We start from the raw sequence: 19,576 nt of genomic DNA, 5'->3' as shown, positions 1-19,576 counted from the left end.
TTTTGTAGTAGCCTCTGTTATTGGTAATGGTGAGAGGTTAGCATGTTTTGTTGAAGCCTCTGTTATTGGTAATGGTGAGAGGTTAGCATGTTTTGTTGTAGCCTCTGTTATTGGTGATGGTGAGAGGTTAGCATGTTTTGTTGTAGCCTCTGTTATTGGTAATGGTGAGAGGTTAGCATGTTTTGTTGTAGCCTCTGTTATTGGTAATGGTGAGAGGTTAGCATGTTTTGTTGTAGCCTCTGTTATTGGTAATGGTGAGAGGTTAGCATGTTTTGTTGTAGCCTCTGTTATTGGTAATGGTGAGAGGTTAGCATGTTTTGTTGTAGCCTCTGTTATTGGTAATGGTGAGAGGTTAGCATGTTTTGTTGTAGCCTCTGTTATTGGTAATGGTGAGAGATTAGCATGTTTTGTTATAGTCTCTGTAACTGCGTCATTCATATCTCAGGGCCAGAGACTATACGGAGTACCAGTACTGAGTCAATGTGCAGGGTACCAGGTAGTTGAGGTAATAATGAGACTATAAGGAGTACCAGTCCTGAGTCAATGTGCAGGGTACTAGATAGTTCAGGTAATAATGAGACTATAAGGAGTACCAGTACTGAGTCATAACCATGGTAGCATCCACATTAATGTAGAAGTGTTCAGAAACATCTTCTATTCTTACTGACAATACAAGTGAAGTGACTCCAAAATGACAGGACATTATTCACCATTCAGTTTCTATCAGGAAAACATCTAAAACACAACCAAGACAAACTATAAATGCATTTAACAAGTTAGTAGAATCACAAGCTTGATGTAATCACTGCAGGCATGGAATATGGGACCAAATACTAAACTTATGACTACTTTAATACACTATAAGTGAATTTGTCAGAATAATTTAGACTTCTTCAAATGGGAGAACTACATACATAAAGTGCTTTAATTTCTAAACTGTTAAAAAGATATGTATGAAAATACCTTTAATTAAAATGTGACATTCTGTACTGTCACCTAATATGAAACATTATATCTCAAATCCAAAATGCTGGAGCAGAGCACCACATTTAAAACTGTAAGCTTCACTGTCCAAACACATATGGTGTGGACTATGTGTCTGGTAAACACATGTGGATCTGGTGAACAGTTATCACTTGTTGACCAACTACAGGAATACTGACCTCAGAGTCTCCAGTTTACAGTGGGGATTCCCCAGTCCAGCAGAGAGCAGCTCCACTCCTGAATCCTTCAGGTCATTGTTATTCAGAATCACCTGACACAGGGACGCTGAGACACCACAACCCCAAAGATGAAACCCTGGATAGAGGGGCTCAGTGAATGTGGTGTGGAATGTGTACAGGTGGGTCAGTGTGTCCGAGGAGACTCTGTAGAAGGACAGAGTGTCGGCTGGCCAGTCCAGATACACTCCTACTCTGTGGGAGCTGGAGGAGGGGACGTCTATAGTAGTGAAGTTATTATTGTGCCAGGCAGAGTAACTGTTGTCAGAGCAGCGCAGACTCCAGGACTTGTCATTGTATCCAAGCCAACAGTCATCACCCCCTTCTCTCCTGCTGATTCCTTTATATGTCACTCCTATATCAACCCTTCTCCCTGTCCACACTTCCTCTCCCCTCCCACTCCACTCTACCTCCCAGTAACAGCGCCCAGTCAGACTCTCTCTACACAGCACCTCTCCACAGCGCTCAAATCTCTCTGGGTGATCAGGATACGGATGGTACTTTCCCATATGTGTCACCTTTTTGTTCCCCTCAGACAGAAAGCAGTATCTGAATACTGTGTTTGGGTCCAGTGTGAGATCACAGGCATCTGATGGATGAAACCAGACACAATATTAGAAATCATCATCATTCACATTAGAATGTTAACTCACTTTTCACTAATTAATTTAATGTAGATGTTTCTAGGTATCAAAAGGAGAAGTTAAGGTAACTTGAGACTTGTTGAATGATCATATGTTATACTGTATGGTAATACAAAACACACTTATTCCCATTAATTACACACACACACACACACAAACACACACACACACACACACACACACACACACACACACACACACACACACACACACACACACACACACACACACACACACACAAACACACACACACACATTGACAAAGCAACTCTTTGTAAACTTTGGTGTCCCTGATTTCTGCTTCTGTAGAACTACAGCTGATATTTAATATGACCAAGTCAGTAATGATGGTGGTCTTTGACTTTGACTTAACTCATACCTTAAGGGAACATTTCGGCATTTCGTGTATGATCAGTGAGAAAGTCCATATTGCAAATGTACGGTCCCTTACCCGACGTCCGAAATCGTTTGTAAAATTCGCGGTCGGCGTCGGGCCGTGCGGTAGGGCCAGACCTACCGGGAAGTCATCAAATGAACTTTGTCGGACTTTCGGTTCCCGTTTAAAAAAAAAAACAAGTTTCGGACCGTTTTTCCGCCGTCCCGGACACTCCCACCAGATGGCATACGGAATCATATGGCAATTTGGCAAAACATCACGAATCGCGACGGGGCCTTATCTCAAAAACTGAAAATATTTCGAAGCCGAAACTTGGCGAGCGTAGGTTTGGCTCAAGGGGCAGTTGGCCCCGAACGGGATGGCGTCTAGGCCTCGACGGTTTTTGAGCTACGGCCATTTTTCTGGGATTAAAGGCTTAAAATGGAAGTAGAGAAATTATTTTTCCACTTCGGGTCAAAGCCAAGGAGCCTCCGGTGTCAATAAAAAAAGAACCAGCCATTTATCTATCGTCATTTAAGAGAAACGGAACAATGACAAATTGGTGATGGTCACAAATAGGCGTTTTTTTTTTTCAACGGTTACAGATCCAGTTGCAGGGTGTTCATACGAATCTTTTTAAAGTGTGCTGCGGAGCTCTGCGACATTTCTGTGATTTTCTATGATTTTCTGAAATAACACAATAACCGACCATTAGAACAGTAGGCCCAAAATGAAGCCTGCCCCACAATGTCATTTGCTTTTGAGTGACAGTGAGAGAACCGTTAGGGTGAGAAGAAAAATTCCACCACATGAATGTTCCTAAGGTCCTCCCGATCTCAACAAGCCTAACCTTGACCGTGTGGCATTAACCCTTCACAGTAAAACAGGGTTTTTTGATCTCACAGATTACAGTGTCATCTCTCCCCATAGGAATACATTGCCTGCACCCCTAATTTCAACCTGAGGCCTATGTGGGTTATGAATGCCGTATGAACCTGTCTTCGGTACCAGTCCATCAGGCCACTATGAGGTCTACCTGTGTCGATTCTAAGCTTCCTGGACCAACCGGAAGTGGTTCAAATGCCCCTAAAAGTGTTTACCCATACACTGCATGCAGTTTGATAGACATAGTGCATTCAACCCTGTGTAGATCAGTCAATTCTAAACGTAAGGACTTAAAACTCAGGATTCTGTAACAGCATACCCCAATGAGGATATGTGTTGATTTATAACTTCCTGTGCCAACCGGAAGTGCCATAATTGGTGTCTCAGGGGCTGTTTCGAAGGGTTAAAAAATTCAGATCTGTCCAAAACTTCATATATGTGATTAGGCAACCCCCATGAACTGTAAATCAGTCATTTTTCCCAAAAAAAATCAAAGGAAAAAAAAATCGCACTAAAACACAACTTGGATGGAGGGACGTATTGGGGTGCGTAGAGACAGACAGTGGCCGCAATAGTTAGCTTTGTTCTAGCTAAAAAAGAACGGTCGGACCTAGAGTTCCGAAACTTTAGAAACCTGTTCTAGACCTCCGGGCCATGGTGCGTGGCGAGTTACGTGGCTCTAGACGGTTCTCGGACCGAGAAACAGCCTCGTACATTCGCAATAACTTCAATTCATTTTTGCATCACGAAAATGACGACGTTTAGAAAAGTCTCAGAGACGCAAGGCTAGGTGCGTTGAAACCGGCTCGGCCCATAGAGACGGACCCCAAAGTTTCTGTCCGATAGCTCGTTCAAGGACCCCGTAGCAAGGCATGGAAATAAGTGGATTTTCAGCACCAATTAGGGTTTTTCTCGGACACCAAATGACCTATCGAGCCGAAACTCGGGATTCGGGGTCGCCTCACATAGGACTTCACATAATGTCCGAACTGGACCCGCAGCTAGAACGTAACTATGTGTTTTACCTTTTTATTATGTTTTAAACTAGAGGCGCTGTGAATTATGGGACTGCTCTGACATATATGATAGTTGGCATCTAAATGAGTAGGAAACAGTGGGTTTGGTGTCATAATGACATCTAATTGACTGATGGACACTGACTTGCTAGTTGACTTTTGAACATTTGCAATATGTTTAAACAGAGAGGGACCATCACCAAAATGGCATTCTGAAATCAACACAAAAAATGGCATCACCATAGTCTCCAGACTGTGCTGAGTTCAACGAGCTATCCCGCTTGACCGTAGCTCGCTCGGTCTAGGCGCAGCAACCATTAGAATATTAGGCCCAAAATGAAGCCTGCCCCACAATGTCATTTGCTTTTGAGTGACAGTGAGAGAACCGTTAGGGTGAGAAGAAAAATTCCACCATAGGAATGTTCATAAGGTCCTCCCGATCTGAACAAGCCTAACCTTGACCGTGTGGCATTAACCCTTAACAGTAAAACAGTGTTTTTTGATCTCACAGATTACAGTGTCATCTCTCCCCATAGGAATACATTGCCTGCACCCTTAATTTCAACCTGAGGCCTATGTGGGTTATGAATGCCGTATGAACCTGTCTTCGGTACCAGTCCATCAGGCCACTATGAGGTCTACCTGTGTTGATTCTAAGCTTCCTGGACCAACCGGAAGTGGTTCAAATCACCCTAAAAGTGTTTACCCATACATTGCATGCAGTTTGATAGACATTGTGCATTCAACCCTGTGTAGATCAGTCAATTCTTAACGTAAAGACTTAAAACTCGGGATTCTGTAAGTGGCCATGTCAATCAAGACATGTGGTGATTTATAGCTTCCTGTGCCAACCGGAAGTGCCATAATTGGTGTCTCAGGGGCTGTTTCGAAGGGTTAAAAAATTCAGATCTGTCCAAAACTTCATATATGTGATTAGGCAACCCCCATGAACTGTAAATCAGTCATTTTTCCCCAAAAAAATCAAAGGAAAAAAAAATTGCACTAAAACACAACTTGGATGGAGGGACGTATTGGGGTGCGTAGAGACAGACAGTGGCCGCAATAGTTAGCTTTGTTGGAGCTAAAAAAGAACGGTCGGACCTAGAGTTCCGAAACTTTAGAAACCTGTTCTAGACCTCCGGGCCATGGTGCGTGGCGAGTTACGTGGCTCTAGACGGTTCTCGGACCGAGAAACAGCCTCGTACATTTGGAATAACTTCAATTCATTTTTGCATCACGAAAATGACGACGTTTAGAAAAGTCTCAGAGACGCAAGGCTAGGTGCGTTGAAACCGGCTCGGCCCATAGAGACGGACCCCAAAGTTTCTGTCCGATAGCTCGTTCAAGGACCCCGTAGCAAGGCATGGAAATAAGTGGATTTTCAGCACCAATTAGGGTTTTTCTCGGACACCAAATGACCTATCGAGCCGAAACTCGGGATTCGGGGTCGCCTCACATAGGACTTCACATAATGTCCGAACTGGACCCGCAGCTAGAACGTAACTATGTGTTTTACCTTTTTATTATGTTTTCAACTAGAGGCGCTGTGAATTATGGGCCTGCTCTGACATATGTGATAGTTGGCTACTAAATGAGTAGGAAAAAGTGGGTTTGGTGTCAATTGATATCCATTTGGTGTCATAATGACATCTAATTGACTGATGGACACTGACTTGCTAGTTGACTTTTGTACATTTGCAATATGTTTAAACGGAGAGGGACCATCACCAAAATGGCATTCTGAAATCAACACAAAAAATGGCATCACCATAGTCTCCAGACTGTTCTGAGTTCAACGAGCTATCCCGCTTGACCGTAGCTCGCTCGGTCTAGGCGCAGCAACCATTAGAATAGAAGGCCCAAAATGAAGCCTGCACCACAATGTCATTTGCTTTTGAGTGACAGTGAGAGAACCGTTAGGGTGAGAAGAAAAATTCCACCACTTGAATGTTCCTAAGGTCCTCCCGATCTCAACAAGCCTAACCTTGACCGTGTGGCATTAACCCTTCACAGTAAAACAGTGTTTTTTGATCTCACAGATTACAGTGTCATCTCTCCCCATAGGAATACATTGCCTGCACCCCTAATTTCAACCTGAGGCCTATGTGGGTTATGAATGCCGTATGAACCTGTCTTCGGTACCAGTCCATCAGGCCACTATGAGGTCTACCTGTGTTGATTCTAAGCTTCCTGGACCAACCGGAAGTGGTTAAAATTCCCCTAAAAGTGTTTACCCATACAATGCATGCAGTTTGATAGACATAGTGCATTCAACCCTGTGTAGATCAGTCAATTCTTAACGTAAGGACTTAAAACTCAGGATTCTGTAACAGCATACCCCAATGATGATATGTGTTGATTTATAACTTCCTGTGCCAACCGGAAGTGCCATAATTGGTGTCTCAGGGGCTGTTTCGAAGGGTTAAAGAAGTCTGATCTTTCCAAAACTTCATATGTGTGATTAGGCAACCCCCATGAACTGTAAATCAGTCATTTTTCCCAAAAAAAATCAAAGGAAAAAAAATTGCACTAAAACACAACTTGGATGGAGGGACGTATTGGGGTGCGTAGAGACAGACAGTGGCTCCAATAGTTAGCTTTGTTGGAGCTAAAAAAGAACGGTCGGACCTAGAGTTCCGAAACTTTAGAAACCTGTTCTAGACCTCCGGGCCATGGTGCGTGGCGAGTTACGTGGCTCTAGACGGTTCTCGGACCGAGAAACAGCCTCGTACATTTGAAATAACTTCAATTCATTTTTGCATCACGAAAATGACGACATTTAGAAATGTCCCAGAGTCGCAAGACTAGGTGCATTGCGAACGTCTCGGCCCATATAGACAGACCCCAACGTTTCTGTCCGATATCTCATTCAAGGACCCCGTAGCAAGTCATGGAAAATAGTGGATTTTCAGCACCAATTAGGGTTTTTCTCGGACACCAAATGACCTATCGAGCCGAAACTTGGGATTCGGGGTCGCCTCAGCTAGGCCAACACATAACATAAGAAATGGACCCGCAGCTAGAACGTAACTACGTGTTTTATGGTTTTTTTATGGTTTGTACCGAAGGCGTTGTGAATTTTGGGCCAGCTCTGAAGTATGTAATAGTTGGCTACTAAACGAGTTGGAAAAAGTGGGTTTGGTGTCAGTTTGTATCAGTTTGGTGGTCAGAATGATATCTAATTGACTGATGGACTCTTGTCCACTTGACTCTTGTACATTTGCAATATGATTCTATAGTGAAAAAACATCACCAAAAGCGACATTCTGAAATCAACCCAAACGAGCGATTGAGATGACCCAGAATCACTGCAAAGCCATCCCGAGTTCATCGGGCCAGTCAATTTCACATTCCTGCAGGATTTTTATAGCATGACAAATTCGTGATGGTACCTGCCCATTAAAACATATTGCAAATGCACAGTGACTTTGAAAAAGTAAGAAACAAAAAAAAATACATCTAAAATTTTTTGAGCATGACAAATTCGTGATGGTACCTGCCCATTGAAACATATTCCAAATGCACAGTGACTTTGAAAAAGTAAGGAAACAAAAAAAAATACATCTAAAATTTTTTGAGCATGACAAATTCGTGATGGTACCTGCCCATTGAAACATATTGCAAATGCACAGTGACTTTGAAAAAGTAAGGAAACATAAACAAATTCGATAAACAAATTCGTGATGGTACCTGCCCATTGAAACATATTGCAAATGCACAGTGACTTTGAAAAAGTAAGGAAACATAAACAAATTCGATAAACAAATTCGTGATGGTACCTGCCCATTAAAACATATTCCAAATGCACAGTGACTTTGAAAAAGTAAGGAAACAAAAAAAAATACATCTAAAAAATTTTGAGCATGACAAATTCGTGATGGTACCTGCCCATTGAAACATATTGCAAATGCACAGTGACTTTGAAAAAGTAAGGAAACATAAACAAATTCGATAAACAAATTCGTGATGGTACCTGCCCATTAAAACATATTCCAAATGCACAGTGACTTTGAAAAAGTAAGAAACAAAAAAAAATACATCTAAAATTTTTTGAGCATGACAAATTCGTGATGGTACCTGCCCATTGAAACATATTGCAAATGCACAGTGACTTTGAAAAAGTAAGGAAACATAAACAAATTCGATAAACAAATTCGTGATGGTACCTGCCCATTAAAACATATTCCAAATGCACAGTGACTTTGAAAAAGTAAGAAACAAAAAAAAATACATCTAAAAAATTTTGAGCATGACAAATTCGTGATGGTACCTGCCCATTGAAACATATTGCAAATGCACAGTGACTTTGAAAAAGTAAGGAAACATAAACAAATTCGATAAACAAATTCGTGATGGTACCTGCCCATTGAAACATATTGCAAATGCACAGTGACTTTGAAAAAGTAAGGAAACATAAACAAATTCGATAAACAAATTCGTGATGGTACCTGCCCATTAAAACATATTCCAAATGCACAGTGACTTTGAAAAAGTAAGAAACAAAAAAAAATACATCTAAAATTTTTTGAGCATGACAAATTCGTGATGGTACCTGCCCATTGAAACATATTGCAAATGCACAGTGACTTTGAAAAAGTAAGGAAACATAAACAAATTCGATAAACAAATTCGTGATGGTACCTGCCCATTAAAACATATTCCAAATGCACAGTGACTTTGAAAAAGTAAGAAACAAAAAAAAATACATCTAAAATTTTTTGAGCATGACAAATTCGTGATGGTACCTGCCCATTGAAACATATTGCAAATGCACAGTGACTTTGAAAAAGTAAGGAAACATAAACAAATTCGATAAACAAATTCGTGATGGTACCTGCCCATTAAAACATATTCCAAATGCACAGTGACTTTGAAAAAGTAAGAAACAAAAAAAAATACATCTAAAAAATTTTGAGCATGACAAATTCGTGATGGTACCTGCCCATTGAAACATATTGCAAATGCACAGTGACTTTGAAAAAGTAAGGAAACATAAACAAATTCGATAAACAAATTCGTGATGGTACCTGCCCATTGAAACATATTGCAAATGCACAGTGACTTTGAAAAAGTAAGGAAACATAAACAAATTCGATAAACAAATTCGTGATGGTACCTGCCCATTAAAACATATTCCAAATGCACAGTGACTTTGAAAAAGTAAGAAACAAAAAAAAATACATCTAAAATTTTTTGAGCATGACAAATTCGTGATGGTACCTGCCCATTGAAACATATTGCAAATGCACAGTGACTTTGAAAAAGTAAGGAAACATAAACAAATTCGATAAACAAATTCGTGATGGTACCTGCCCATTGAAACATATTGCAAATGCACAGTGACTTTGAAAAAGTAAGGAAACATAAACAAATTCGATAAACAAATTCGTGATGGTACCTGCCCATTAAAACATATTCCAAATGCACAGTGACTTTGAAAAAGTAAGGAAACAAAAAAAAATACATCTAAAAAATTTTGAGCATGACAAATTCGTGATGGTACCTGCCCATTGAAACATATTGCAAATGCACAGTGACTTTGAAAAAGTAAGGAAACATAAACAAATTCGATAAACAAATTCGTGATGGTACCTGCCCATTAAAACATATTCCAAATGCACAGTGACTTTGAAAAAGTAAGAAACAAAAAAAAATACATCTAAAATTTTTTGAGCATGACAAATTCGTGATGGTACCTGCCCATTGAAACATATTGCAAATGCACAGTGACTTTGAAAAAGTAAGGAAACATAAACAAATTCGATAAACAAATTCGTGATGGTACCTGCCCATTAAAACATATTCCAAATGCACAGTGACTTTGAAAAAGTAAGAAACAAAAAAAAATACATCTAAAAAATTTTGAGCATGACAAATTCGTGATGGTACCTGCCCATTGAAACATATTGCAAATGCACAGTGACTTTGAAAAAGTAAGGAAACATAAACAAATTCGATAAACAAATTCGTGATGGTACCTGCCCATTGAAACATATTGCAAATGCACAGTGACTTTGAAAAAGTAAGGAAACATAAACAAATTCGATAAACAAATTCGTGATGGTACCTGCCCATTAAAACATATTCCAAATGCACAGTGACTTTGAAAAAGTAAGAAACAAAAAAAAATACATCTAAAATTTTTTGAGCATGACAAATTCGTGATGGTACCTGCCCATTGAAACATATTGCAAATGCACAGTGACTTTGAAAAAGTAAGGAAACATAAACAAATTCGATAAACAAATTCGTGATGGTACCTGCCCATTAAAACATATTCCAAATGCACAGTGACTTTGAAAAAGTAAGAAACAAAAAAAAATACATCTAAAATTTTTTGAGCATGACAAATTCGTGATGGTACCTGCCCATTGAAACATATTGCAAATGCACAGTGACTTTGAAAAAGTAAGGAAACATAAACAAATTCGATAAACAAATTCGTGATGGTACCTGCCCATTAAAACATATTCCAAATGCACAGTGACTTTGAAAAAGTAAGAAACAAAAAAAAATACATCTAAAAAATTTTGAGCATGACAAATTCGTGATGGTACCTGCCCATTGAAACATATTGCAAATGCACAGTGACTTTGAAAAAGTAAGGAAACATAAACAAATTCGATAAACAAATTCGTGATGGTACCTGCCCATTGAAACATATTGCAAATGCACAGTGACTTTGAAAAAGTAAGGAAACATAAACAAATTCGATAAACAAATTCGTGATGGTACCTGCCCATTAAAACATATTCCAAATGCACAGTGACTTTGAAAAAGTAAGAAACAAAAAAAAATACATCTAAAATTTTTTGAGCATGACAAATTCGTGATGGTACCTGCCCATTGAAACATATTGCAAATGCACAGTGACTTTGAAAAAGTAAGGAAACATAAACAAATTCGATAAACAAATTCGTGATGGTACCTGCCCATTAAAACATATTCCAAATGCACAGTGACTTTGAAAAAGTAAGAAACAAAAAAAAATACATCTAAAATTTTTTGAGCATGACAAATTCGTGATGGTACCTGCCCATTGAAACATATTGCAAATGCACAGTGACTTTGAAAAAGTAAGGAAACATAAACAAATTCGATAAACAAATTCGTGATGGTACCTGCCCATTAAAACATATTCCAAATGCACAGTGACTTTGAAAAAGTAAGAAACAAAAAAAAATACATCTAAAAAATTTTGAGCATGACAAATTCGTGATGGTACCTGCCCATTGAAACATATTGCAAATGCACAGTGACTTTGAAAAAGTAAGGAAACATAAACAAATTCGATAAACAAATTCGTGATGGTACCTGCCCATTGAAACATATTGCAAATGCACAGTGACTTTGAAAAAGTAAGGAAACATAAACAAATTCGATAAACAAATTCGTGATGGTACCTGCCCATTAAAACATATTCCAAATGCACAGTGACTTTGAAAAAGTAAGAAACAAAAAAAAATACATCTAAAATTTTTTGAGCATGACAAATTCGTGATGGTACCTGCCCATTGAAACATATTGCAAATGCACAGTGACTTTGAAAAAGTAAGGAAACATAAACAAATTCGATAAACAAATTCGTGATGGTACCTGCCCATTAAAACATATTCCAAATGCACAGTGACTTTGAAAAAGTAAGAAACAAAAAAAAATACATCTAAAAAATTTTGAGCATGACAAATTCGTGATGGTACCTGCCCATTGAAACATATTGCAAATGCACAGTGACTTTGAAAAAGTAAGGAAACATAAACAAATTCGATAAACAAATTCGTGATGGTACCTGCCCATTGAAACATATTGCAAATGCACAGTGACTTTGAAAAAGTAAGGAAACATAAACAAATTCGATAAACAAATTCGTGATGGTACCTGCCCATTAAAACATATTCCAAATGCACAGTGACTTTGAAAAAGTAAGAAACAAAAAAAAATACATCTAAAATTTTTTGAGCATGACAAATTCGTGATGGTACCTGCCCATTGAAACATATTGCAAATGCACAGTGACTTTGAAAAAGTAAGGAAACATAAACAAATTCGATAAACAAATTCGTGATGGTACCTGCCCATTAAAACATATTCCAAATGCACAGTGACTTTGAAAAAGTAAGAAACAAAAAAAAATACATCTAAAAAATTTTGAGCATGACAAATTCGTGATGGTACCTGCCCATTGAAACATATTGCAAATGCACAGTGACTTTGAAAAAGTAAGGAAACATAAACAAATTCGATAAACAAATTCGTGATGGTACCTGCCCATTGAAACATATTGCAAATGCACAGTGACTTTGAAAAAGTAAGGAAACATAAACAAATTCGATAAACAAATTCGTGATGGTACCTGCCCATTAAAACATATTCCAAATGCACAGTGACTTTGAAAAAGTAAGAAACAAAAAAAAATACATCTAAAATTTTTTGAGCATGACAAATTCGTGATGGTACCTGCCCATTGAAACATATTGCAAATGCACAGTGACTTTGAAAAAGTAAGGAAACATAAACAAATTCGATAAACAAATTCGTGATGGTACCTGCCCATTAAAACATATTCCAAATGCACAGTGACTTTGAAAAAGTAAGAAACAAAAAAAAATACATCTAAAATTTTTTGAGCATGACAAATTCGTGATGGTACCTGCCCATTGAAACATATTGCAAATGCACAGTGACTTTGAAAAAGTAAGGAAACATAAACAAATTCGATAAACAAATTCGTGATGGTACCTGCCCATTGAAACATATTGCAAATGCACAGTGACTTTGAAAAAGTAAGGAAACATAAACAAATTCGATAAACAAATTCGTGATGGTACCTGCCCATTAAAACATATTCCAAATGCACAGTGACTTTGAAAAAGTAAGGAAACAAAAAAAAATACATCTAAAAAATTTTGAGCATGACAAATTCGTGATGGTACCTGCCCATTGAAACATATTGCAAATGCACAGTGACTTTGAAAAAGTAAGGAAACATAAACAAATTCGATAAACAAATTCGTGATGGTACCTGCCCATTAAAACATATTCCAAATGCACAGTGACTTTGAAAAAGTAAGAAACAAAAAAAAATACATCTAAAATTTTTTGAGCATGACAAATTCGTGATGGTACCTGCCCATTGAAACATATTGCAAATGCACAGTGACTTTGAAAAAGTAAGGAAACATAAACAAATTCGATAAACAAATTCGTGATGGTACCTGCCCATTAAAACATATTCCAAATGCACAGTGACTTTGAAAAAGTAAGAAACAAAAAAAAATACATCTAAAATTTTTTGAGCATGACAAATTCGTGATGGTACCTGCCCATTAAAACATATTCCAAATGCACAGTGACTTTGAAAAAGTAAGGAAACAAAAAAAAATACATCTAAAAAATTTTGAGCATGACAAATTCGTGATGGTACCTGCCCATTGAAACATATTGCAAATGCACAGTGACTTTGAAAAAGTAAGGAAACATAAACAAATTCGATAAACAAATTCGTGATGGTACCTGTCCATTAAAACATATTCCAAATGCACAGTGACTTTGAAAAAGTAAGAAACAAAAAAAAATACATCTAAAAAATTTTGAGCATGACAAATTCGTGATGGTACCTGCCCATTGAAACATATTGCAAATGTACAGTGACTTTGAAAAAGTAAGGAAACATAAACAAATTCGATAAACAAATTCGTGATGGTACCTGCCCATTAAAACATATTGCAAATGCACAGAGACTTTGAAAAAGTAAGGAAACATAAACAAAAAAACATCCCAAAAAATGTTGGGTAACCAGCTGCATATTTTAGATCACAAGCTTGAATTCTGAGCATGACAAATTCGTGATGGTACCTGCCCATTAAAACATATTGCAAATGCACAGTGACTTTGAAAAAGTAAGGAAACATAAACAAAAAAACATCCCAAAATTTTTTTTTTGGGTTACCAGTTGCATATTTTAGATCACCAGGTGCACATTTCAGGTCACCAGGTGCACATTTCAGATCACCAGGTGCACGGAGGAAAATATTTACTTTTGACTTTGACTTTTGACTTCCTATGACATCATATTGCAAATGGAGAAAACATATGCCTTATGCACAAGTAAAACAAAAAGAAATATGTAATACAAGTTGACCAAGGTATAGTTTGAGCAAAGTAAAGTTTGAATTTTGAGCATGACAAATTCGTGATGGTACCTGCCCATTAAAACATATTGCAAATGTACAGTGACTTTGAAAAAGTAAGGAAACATAAACAAAAAAACATCCCACATTTTTTTTTTTGGGTTACCAGTTGCATATTTTAGATCACCAGGTGCACATTTCAGGTCACCAGGTGCACATTTCAGATCACCAGGTGCACGGAGGAAAATGTTTACTTTTGACTTTGACTTTTGACTTCCTATGACATCATATTGCAAATGGAGAAAACATATGCCTTATGCACAAGTAAAACAAAAAGAAATATGTAATACAAGTTGACCAAGGTATAGTTTGAGCAAAGTAAAGTTTGAATTTTGAGCATGACAAATTCGTGATGGTATCTGCCCATTAAAACATATTGCAAATGCACAGTGACTTTGAAAAAGTAAGGAAACATAAACAAAAAAAATCCAAAAAATTTTGTTGCACATTTTAGATCATCAGTTGCACGGAGGAAAATATTTACTTTTGACTTAGACTTTTGACTTCCTATGACATCATATTGCAAATGGAGAAAACATATGCCTTATGCACAAGTAAAAAAAATATGATAATAAAGCATGACTAAAGTATGTTGATAAAGTTCTTATACATGTGTTATTGACACAAAAATCGAAAGAATTTTGAAAAAAGGTCAAGAAAGCACTTTTTTAAGGATGTATGAAGTTTTTTACCAAATTTTGACATTTTTGACTTTTGACTTTTGACTTCCTATGAAATCATATTCCAAATGGAGAAAACATATGCCTTATGCACAAGTAAAAAAATATATATATATATGATAATAAAGTATGACTAAAGTATGTTGATAAAGTTCTTATACATGTGTAATTGACACAAAAATCGAAAGAATTTTGAAAAAAGGTCCAGAAAGCACTTTTTTAAGGATGTGTGAAGTTTTTTACCAAATTTTGACATTTTTGACTTTTGACTTTTGACTTCCTATGAAATCATATTGCAAATGGACAAAACATATGCCTTATGCGCATGTACTTAAAAAATATATATATATGATGACAAAAGTATACTCATACAGTACTTACCCATGTGTAATTGACAAAAAACTCGAAAGAATTTCGAAAAAAGGTCCAGAAAGCACTTTTTTAAGGGTTTTTAAGTTTTTTTTAAAAAATGTCAATTTTCAAAATTTGGCTTTTGGATGTTGACTTGGGTGCCATTTGCAATATGAAATGCCCCGGTGGAACGCACACGCCCCCTATTGGAATTTTGAAGTGTTACAATTGGCAATTGCCATATGGCATTTGCAATATACTTTGCATGAATCAACGCCAAATTGGGTGGTATTGACCATCGTGTATATGGTTTGTCCAATGCCAATATACCGCCATTTGTTTTTGTCCAAATCAGGGGGGTATTCCCTTACTTGAATTAAGACTTATTCTTAGTCATATTTTTCACAGCAGTCAACACTCACATTTTCTAAGCCCAGGTTTCATTCTGTTCTCTCCACCATGTTCCAAACTGTAGCGGTAAGCAGAAGAACAGACAGTCATTGAGGGATACACACACACACACACACACACACACACACACACACACACACACCTTTGTCCAAGTGGTGGTCAGAATGTTTGAACACTTCTACATTCATGTGGATGCTACCATGATTATGAATAATTATTAATGAATCGTGAATGATGATGAATGAGAAAGTTACAGAGGCACAAAGATCTGACCCCCTTTGTTATTGGTAATGTTGAGAGGTTAGCATGTGTTGTTGTAGCTTCTGTTATTGGTAATGGTGAGAGGTTAGCATGTTTTGTTATAGTCTCTGTTATTGGTAATGGTGAGAGGTTAGCATGTTTTGTTGTAGCTTCTGTTATTGGTAATGGTGAGAGGTTAGCATGTTTTGTTGGAGCCTCTGTTATTGGTAATGGTGAGAGGTTAGCATGTTTTGTTGGAGCCTCTGTTATTGGTAATGGTGAGAGGTTAGCATGTTTTGTTGTAGTCTCTGTTATTGGTAATGTTGAGAGGTTAGCATGTTTTGTTGTAGCCTCTGTTATTGGTAATGGTGAGAGGTTAGCATGTTTTGTTGTTGTCTCTGTTATTGGTAATGGTGAGAGGTTAGCATGTGTTGTTGTAGCCTCTGTTATTGGTAATGGTGAGAGGTTAACATGTTTTGTTGTAGCCTCTGTTATTGGTAATGGTGAGAGGTTAGCATGTTTTGTTGTAGCCTCTGTTATTGGTAATGGTGAGAGATTAGCATGTTTTGTTGTAGTCTCTGTAACTGCGTCATTCATATCTCAGGGCCAGAGACTATACGGAGTACCAGTCCTGAGTCAATGTGCAGGTCTACCAGGTAGTTGAGGTAATAATGAGGCTATAAGGAGTACCAGTACTGAGTCAATGTGCAGGGGTACCAGGTAGTTGAGGTAATAATGAGACTATAAGGAGTACCAGTACTGAGTCAATGTGCAGGGGTACCAGGTAGTTGAGGTAATAATGAGACTATACGGAGTACCAGTCCTGAGTCAATGTGCAGGTCTACCAGGTAGTTGAGGTAATAATGAGGCTATAAGGAGTACCAGTACTGAGTCAATGTGCAGGGGTACCAGGTAGTTGAGGTAATAATGAGACTATAAGGAGAACCAGTACTGAGTCAATGTGCAGGGTACCAGGTAGTTGAGGTATTAATGAGACTATAAGGAGTACCAGTACTGAGTCAATGTGCAGGGGTACCAGGTAGTTGAGGTAATAATGAGACTATAAGGAGAACCAGTACTGAGTCAATGTGCAGGGTACCAGGTAGTTGAGGTATTAATGAGACTATAAGGAGTACCAGTACTGAGTCAATGTGCAGGGTACCAGGTAGTTGAGGTAATAATGAGATTATAAGGAGTACCAGTACTGAGTCAATGCGCAGGGTACCAGGTAGTTGAGGTAATAATGAGACTATAAGGAGTACCAGTACTGAGTCAATGTGCAGGGTACCAGGTAGTTGAGGTATTAATGAGACTATAAGGAGTACCAGTACTGAGTCAATGTGCAGGGTACCAGGTAGTTGAGGTAATAATGAGATTATAAGGAGTACCAGTACTGAGTCAATGCGCAGGGTACCAGGTAGTTGAGGTAATAATGAGACTATAAGGAGTACCAGTACTGAGTCATTGTGCAGGGGTACCAGGTAGTTGAGGTAATATTGAGACTATAATTGAGGTAATATGTACATGTTGGTAGGGGTAAAAGTGACTAGGCAATCAGGATAGAGATTACATCTCCTCATCCAGGGAGTGCACACACACAGACACGCACACACGCACGCACGCACGCACACACACACACACACACACACACACACACATACACACATACACACACACACACACACACACACACACACACACACACACACACACACACACACACACACACACACACACACACACACACACACAGGGAGGGAATGTTGTGTTGTTTAATATTGTTTTAGGACTATGCAAATGGACAAAATGATTAGCCTATGGATTATGAAAACAGCAACAATAAATGGGAAAATGGGAGAAGATAAATTACTAGAGACAGTGTTGTTTAACTCACTGACCAGGACCCATGAGTTCTTCTTACCTTTGTTCAGTAGAAAAGTCTCCCTCTCTAAAGAATATAGGAGGTTCCATAGACTGGTCACTCTCACAGCTGGATACAGGGGAGGCTGGAATCTCCTGCTTGATTGGTCTTCAACACAACAGAGACAAACATTACATCTCATCTTCTCTGAGCTGAGATTAAAAAAATGTCACTTTTCAGAAATGTTCGTAAATTAGCTTTATTGTTTATATAAATTATGAATGAGATGTTTTTTCACTATCTAATCATGACATGGGGTCGTTCAATGACAGGCATGTATTTGTTTAATGTCTTTCACTTGATGTTTCATTTCAGAGAGAAAAATAATCATGTTTATATTGCTAAATGCTATATATCTGTCTCACTCTCAGAGAAATCAGTAGTACTGCTAGGTTTTACACAGTAATAATATATATCTGCCTCACTCTCAGAGAAATCAGTAGTACTGCTAGGTTTTACACAGTAATAATATATATCTGCCTCACTCTCAGAGAAATCAGTAGTACTGCTAGGTTTTACACAGTAATAATATATACCTGCCTCACTCTCAGAGAAATCAGTAGTACTGCTAGGTTTTACACAGTAATAATATATATCTGCCTCACTCTCAGAGAAATCAGTAGTACTGCTAGGTTTTACACAGTAATAATATATATCTGCCTCACTCTCAAATAAATCAGTAGTACTGCTAGGTTTTACACAGTAATAATATATATCTGCCTCACTCTCAGTGAAATCAGTAGTACTGCTAGGTTTTACACAGTCAAATGTGACCGAAAGGCTCAATTCGGTCTCATGTAGCAACACTTGAAATTGTGTTTTTTACATTGGATAAAATTAGAGACTCAGAGCTAGAAAATGTTATTTTATTTATTTATTTTACCTTTATTTAACCAGGTTGGCCAGTTGAGAACAAGTTCTCATTTACAAATGCGACCTCGCCAAGATAAAGCAAATCAGTGCGACACAAACAAGAACACAGACCCTCTATAACCACAGTGGTTATTATTTACTCCTATAGTGCTGACCTGTTGACCCTCTATAACCACAGTGATTATTATTTACTCCTATAGTGCTGACCCTCTATAACCACAGTGGTTATTATTTACTCCTATAGTGCTGACCCTCTATAACCACAGTGGTTATTATTTACTCCTATAGTGTTGACCCTCTATAACCACAGTGGTTATTATTTAGTCCTATAGTGCTGACCTGTTGACCCTCTATAACCACAGTGATTATTATTTACTCCTATAGTGCTGACCCTCTATAACCACAGTGATTATTATTTACTCCTATAGTGTTGACCCTCTATAACCACAGTGGTTATTATTTACTCCTATAGTGCTGACCTGTTGACCCTCTATAACCACAGTGATTATTATTTACTCCTATAGTGTTGACCTGTTGACCCTCTATAACCACAGTGGTTATTATTTACTCCTATAGTGCTGACCTGTTGACCCTCTATAACCACAGTGATTATTATTTACTCCTATAGTGCTGACCTGTTGACCCTCTATAACCACAGTGATTATTATTTACTCCTATAGTGCTGACCTGTTGACCCTCTATAACCACAGTGGTTATTATTTACTCCTATAGTGCTGACCTGTTGACCCTCTATAACCACAGTGATTAT

General features: G+C 37.9%; 3 protein-coding genes across 4 annotated transcripts in view; 1 reads left to right on the top strand and 2 right to left on the bottom strand.

Annotated features, from left to right (window-relative positions):
* Positions 1 to 19,576, top strand: part of LOC118937847 (NLR family CARD domain-containing protein 3-like) — a 527,060-nt gene that overhangs the window by 446,595 nt on the left and 60,889 nt on the right. The gene's annotated exons all lie outside the window — the stretch shown is intronic.
* The window catches only part of LOC110516410 (NLR family CARD domain-containing protein 3-like), a 66,600-nt gene that overhangs the window by 27,600 nt on the left and 19,424 nt on the right, over positions 1 to 19,576 (bottom strand). The window lies entirely within an intron of this gene.
* LOC149979032 (stonustoxin subunit beta-like) lies at positions 496 to 18,039 on the bottom strand. Its single transcript, XM_090197894.1, has 3 exons — positions 17,935 to 18,039; positions 15,785 to 15,831; positions 496 to 1,809 (listed from the first exon to the last, which is right to left on the bottom strand). Exons 1-3 carry the CDS (start codon positions 17,982 to 17,984, stop codon positions 1,148 to 1,150), a joined length of 759 nt encoding a protein of 252 aa, XP_090054020.1. The 5' UTR covers positions 17,985 to 18,039; the 3' UTR covers positions 496 to 1,147.

The sequence above is a fragment of the Oncorhynchus mykiss genome, chromosome 13 (genome assembly GCF_057628025.1).
Source record: "Oncorhynchus mykiss isolate SJ-2025 chromosome 13, ASM5762802v1, whole genome shotgun sequence".
Lineage (NCBI taxonomy): Eukaryota > Metazoa > Chordata > Actinopteri > Salmoniformes > Salmonidae > Oncorhynchus > Oncorhynchus mykiss.
The sequence above is the reverse complement of the archived record's forward strand: the minus strand, read 5'-3'. Positions and strand labels throughout refer to the sequence as shown.

Coding starts and splice junctions, on each gene's coding strand:
- LOC149979032 (XM_090197894.1), bottom strand. CDS start 17,984: ATGGAACCTCCTATATTCTTTAGAGAGGGAGACTTTTCTACTGAACAA. Junction 15,832..17,934: donor GACTTTTCTACTGAACAAAG/GTAAGAAGAACT, acceptor TTACCGCTACAG/TTTGGAACATGGTGGAGAGA. Junction 1,810..15,784: donor GAAACCTGGGCTTAGAAAAT/GTGAGTGTTGAC, acceptor TTCATCCATCAG/ATGCCTGTGATCTCACACTG.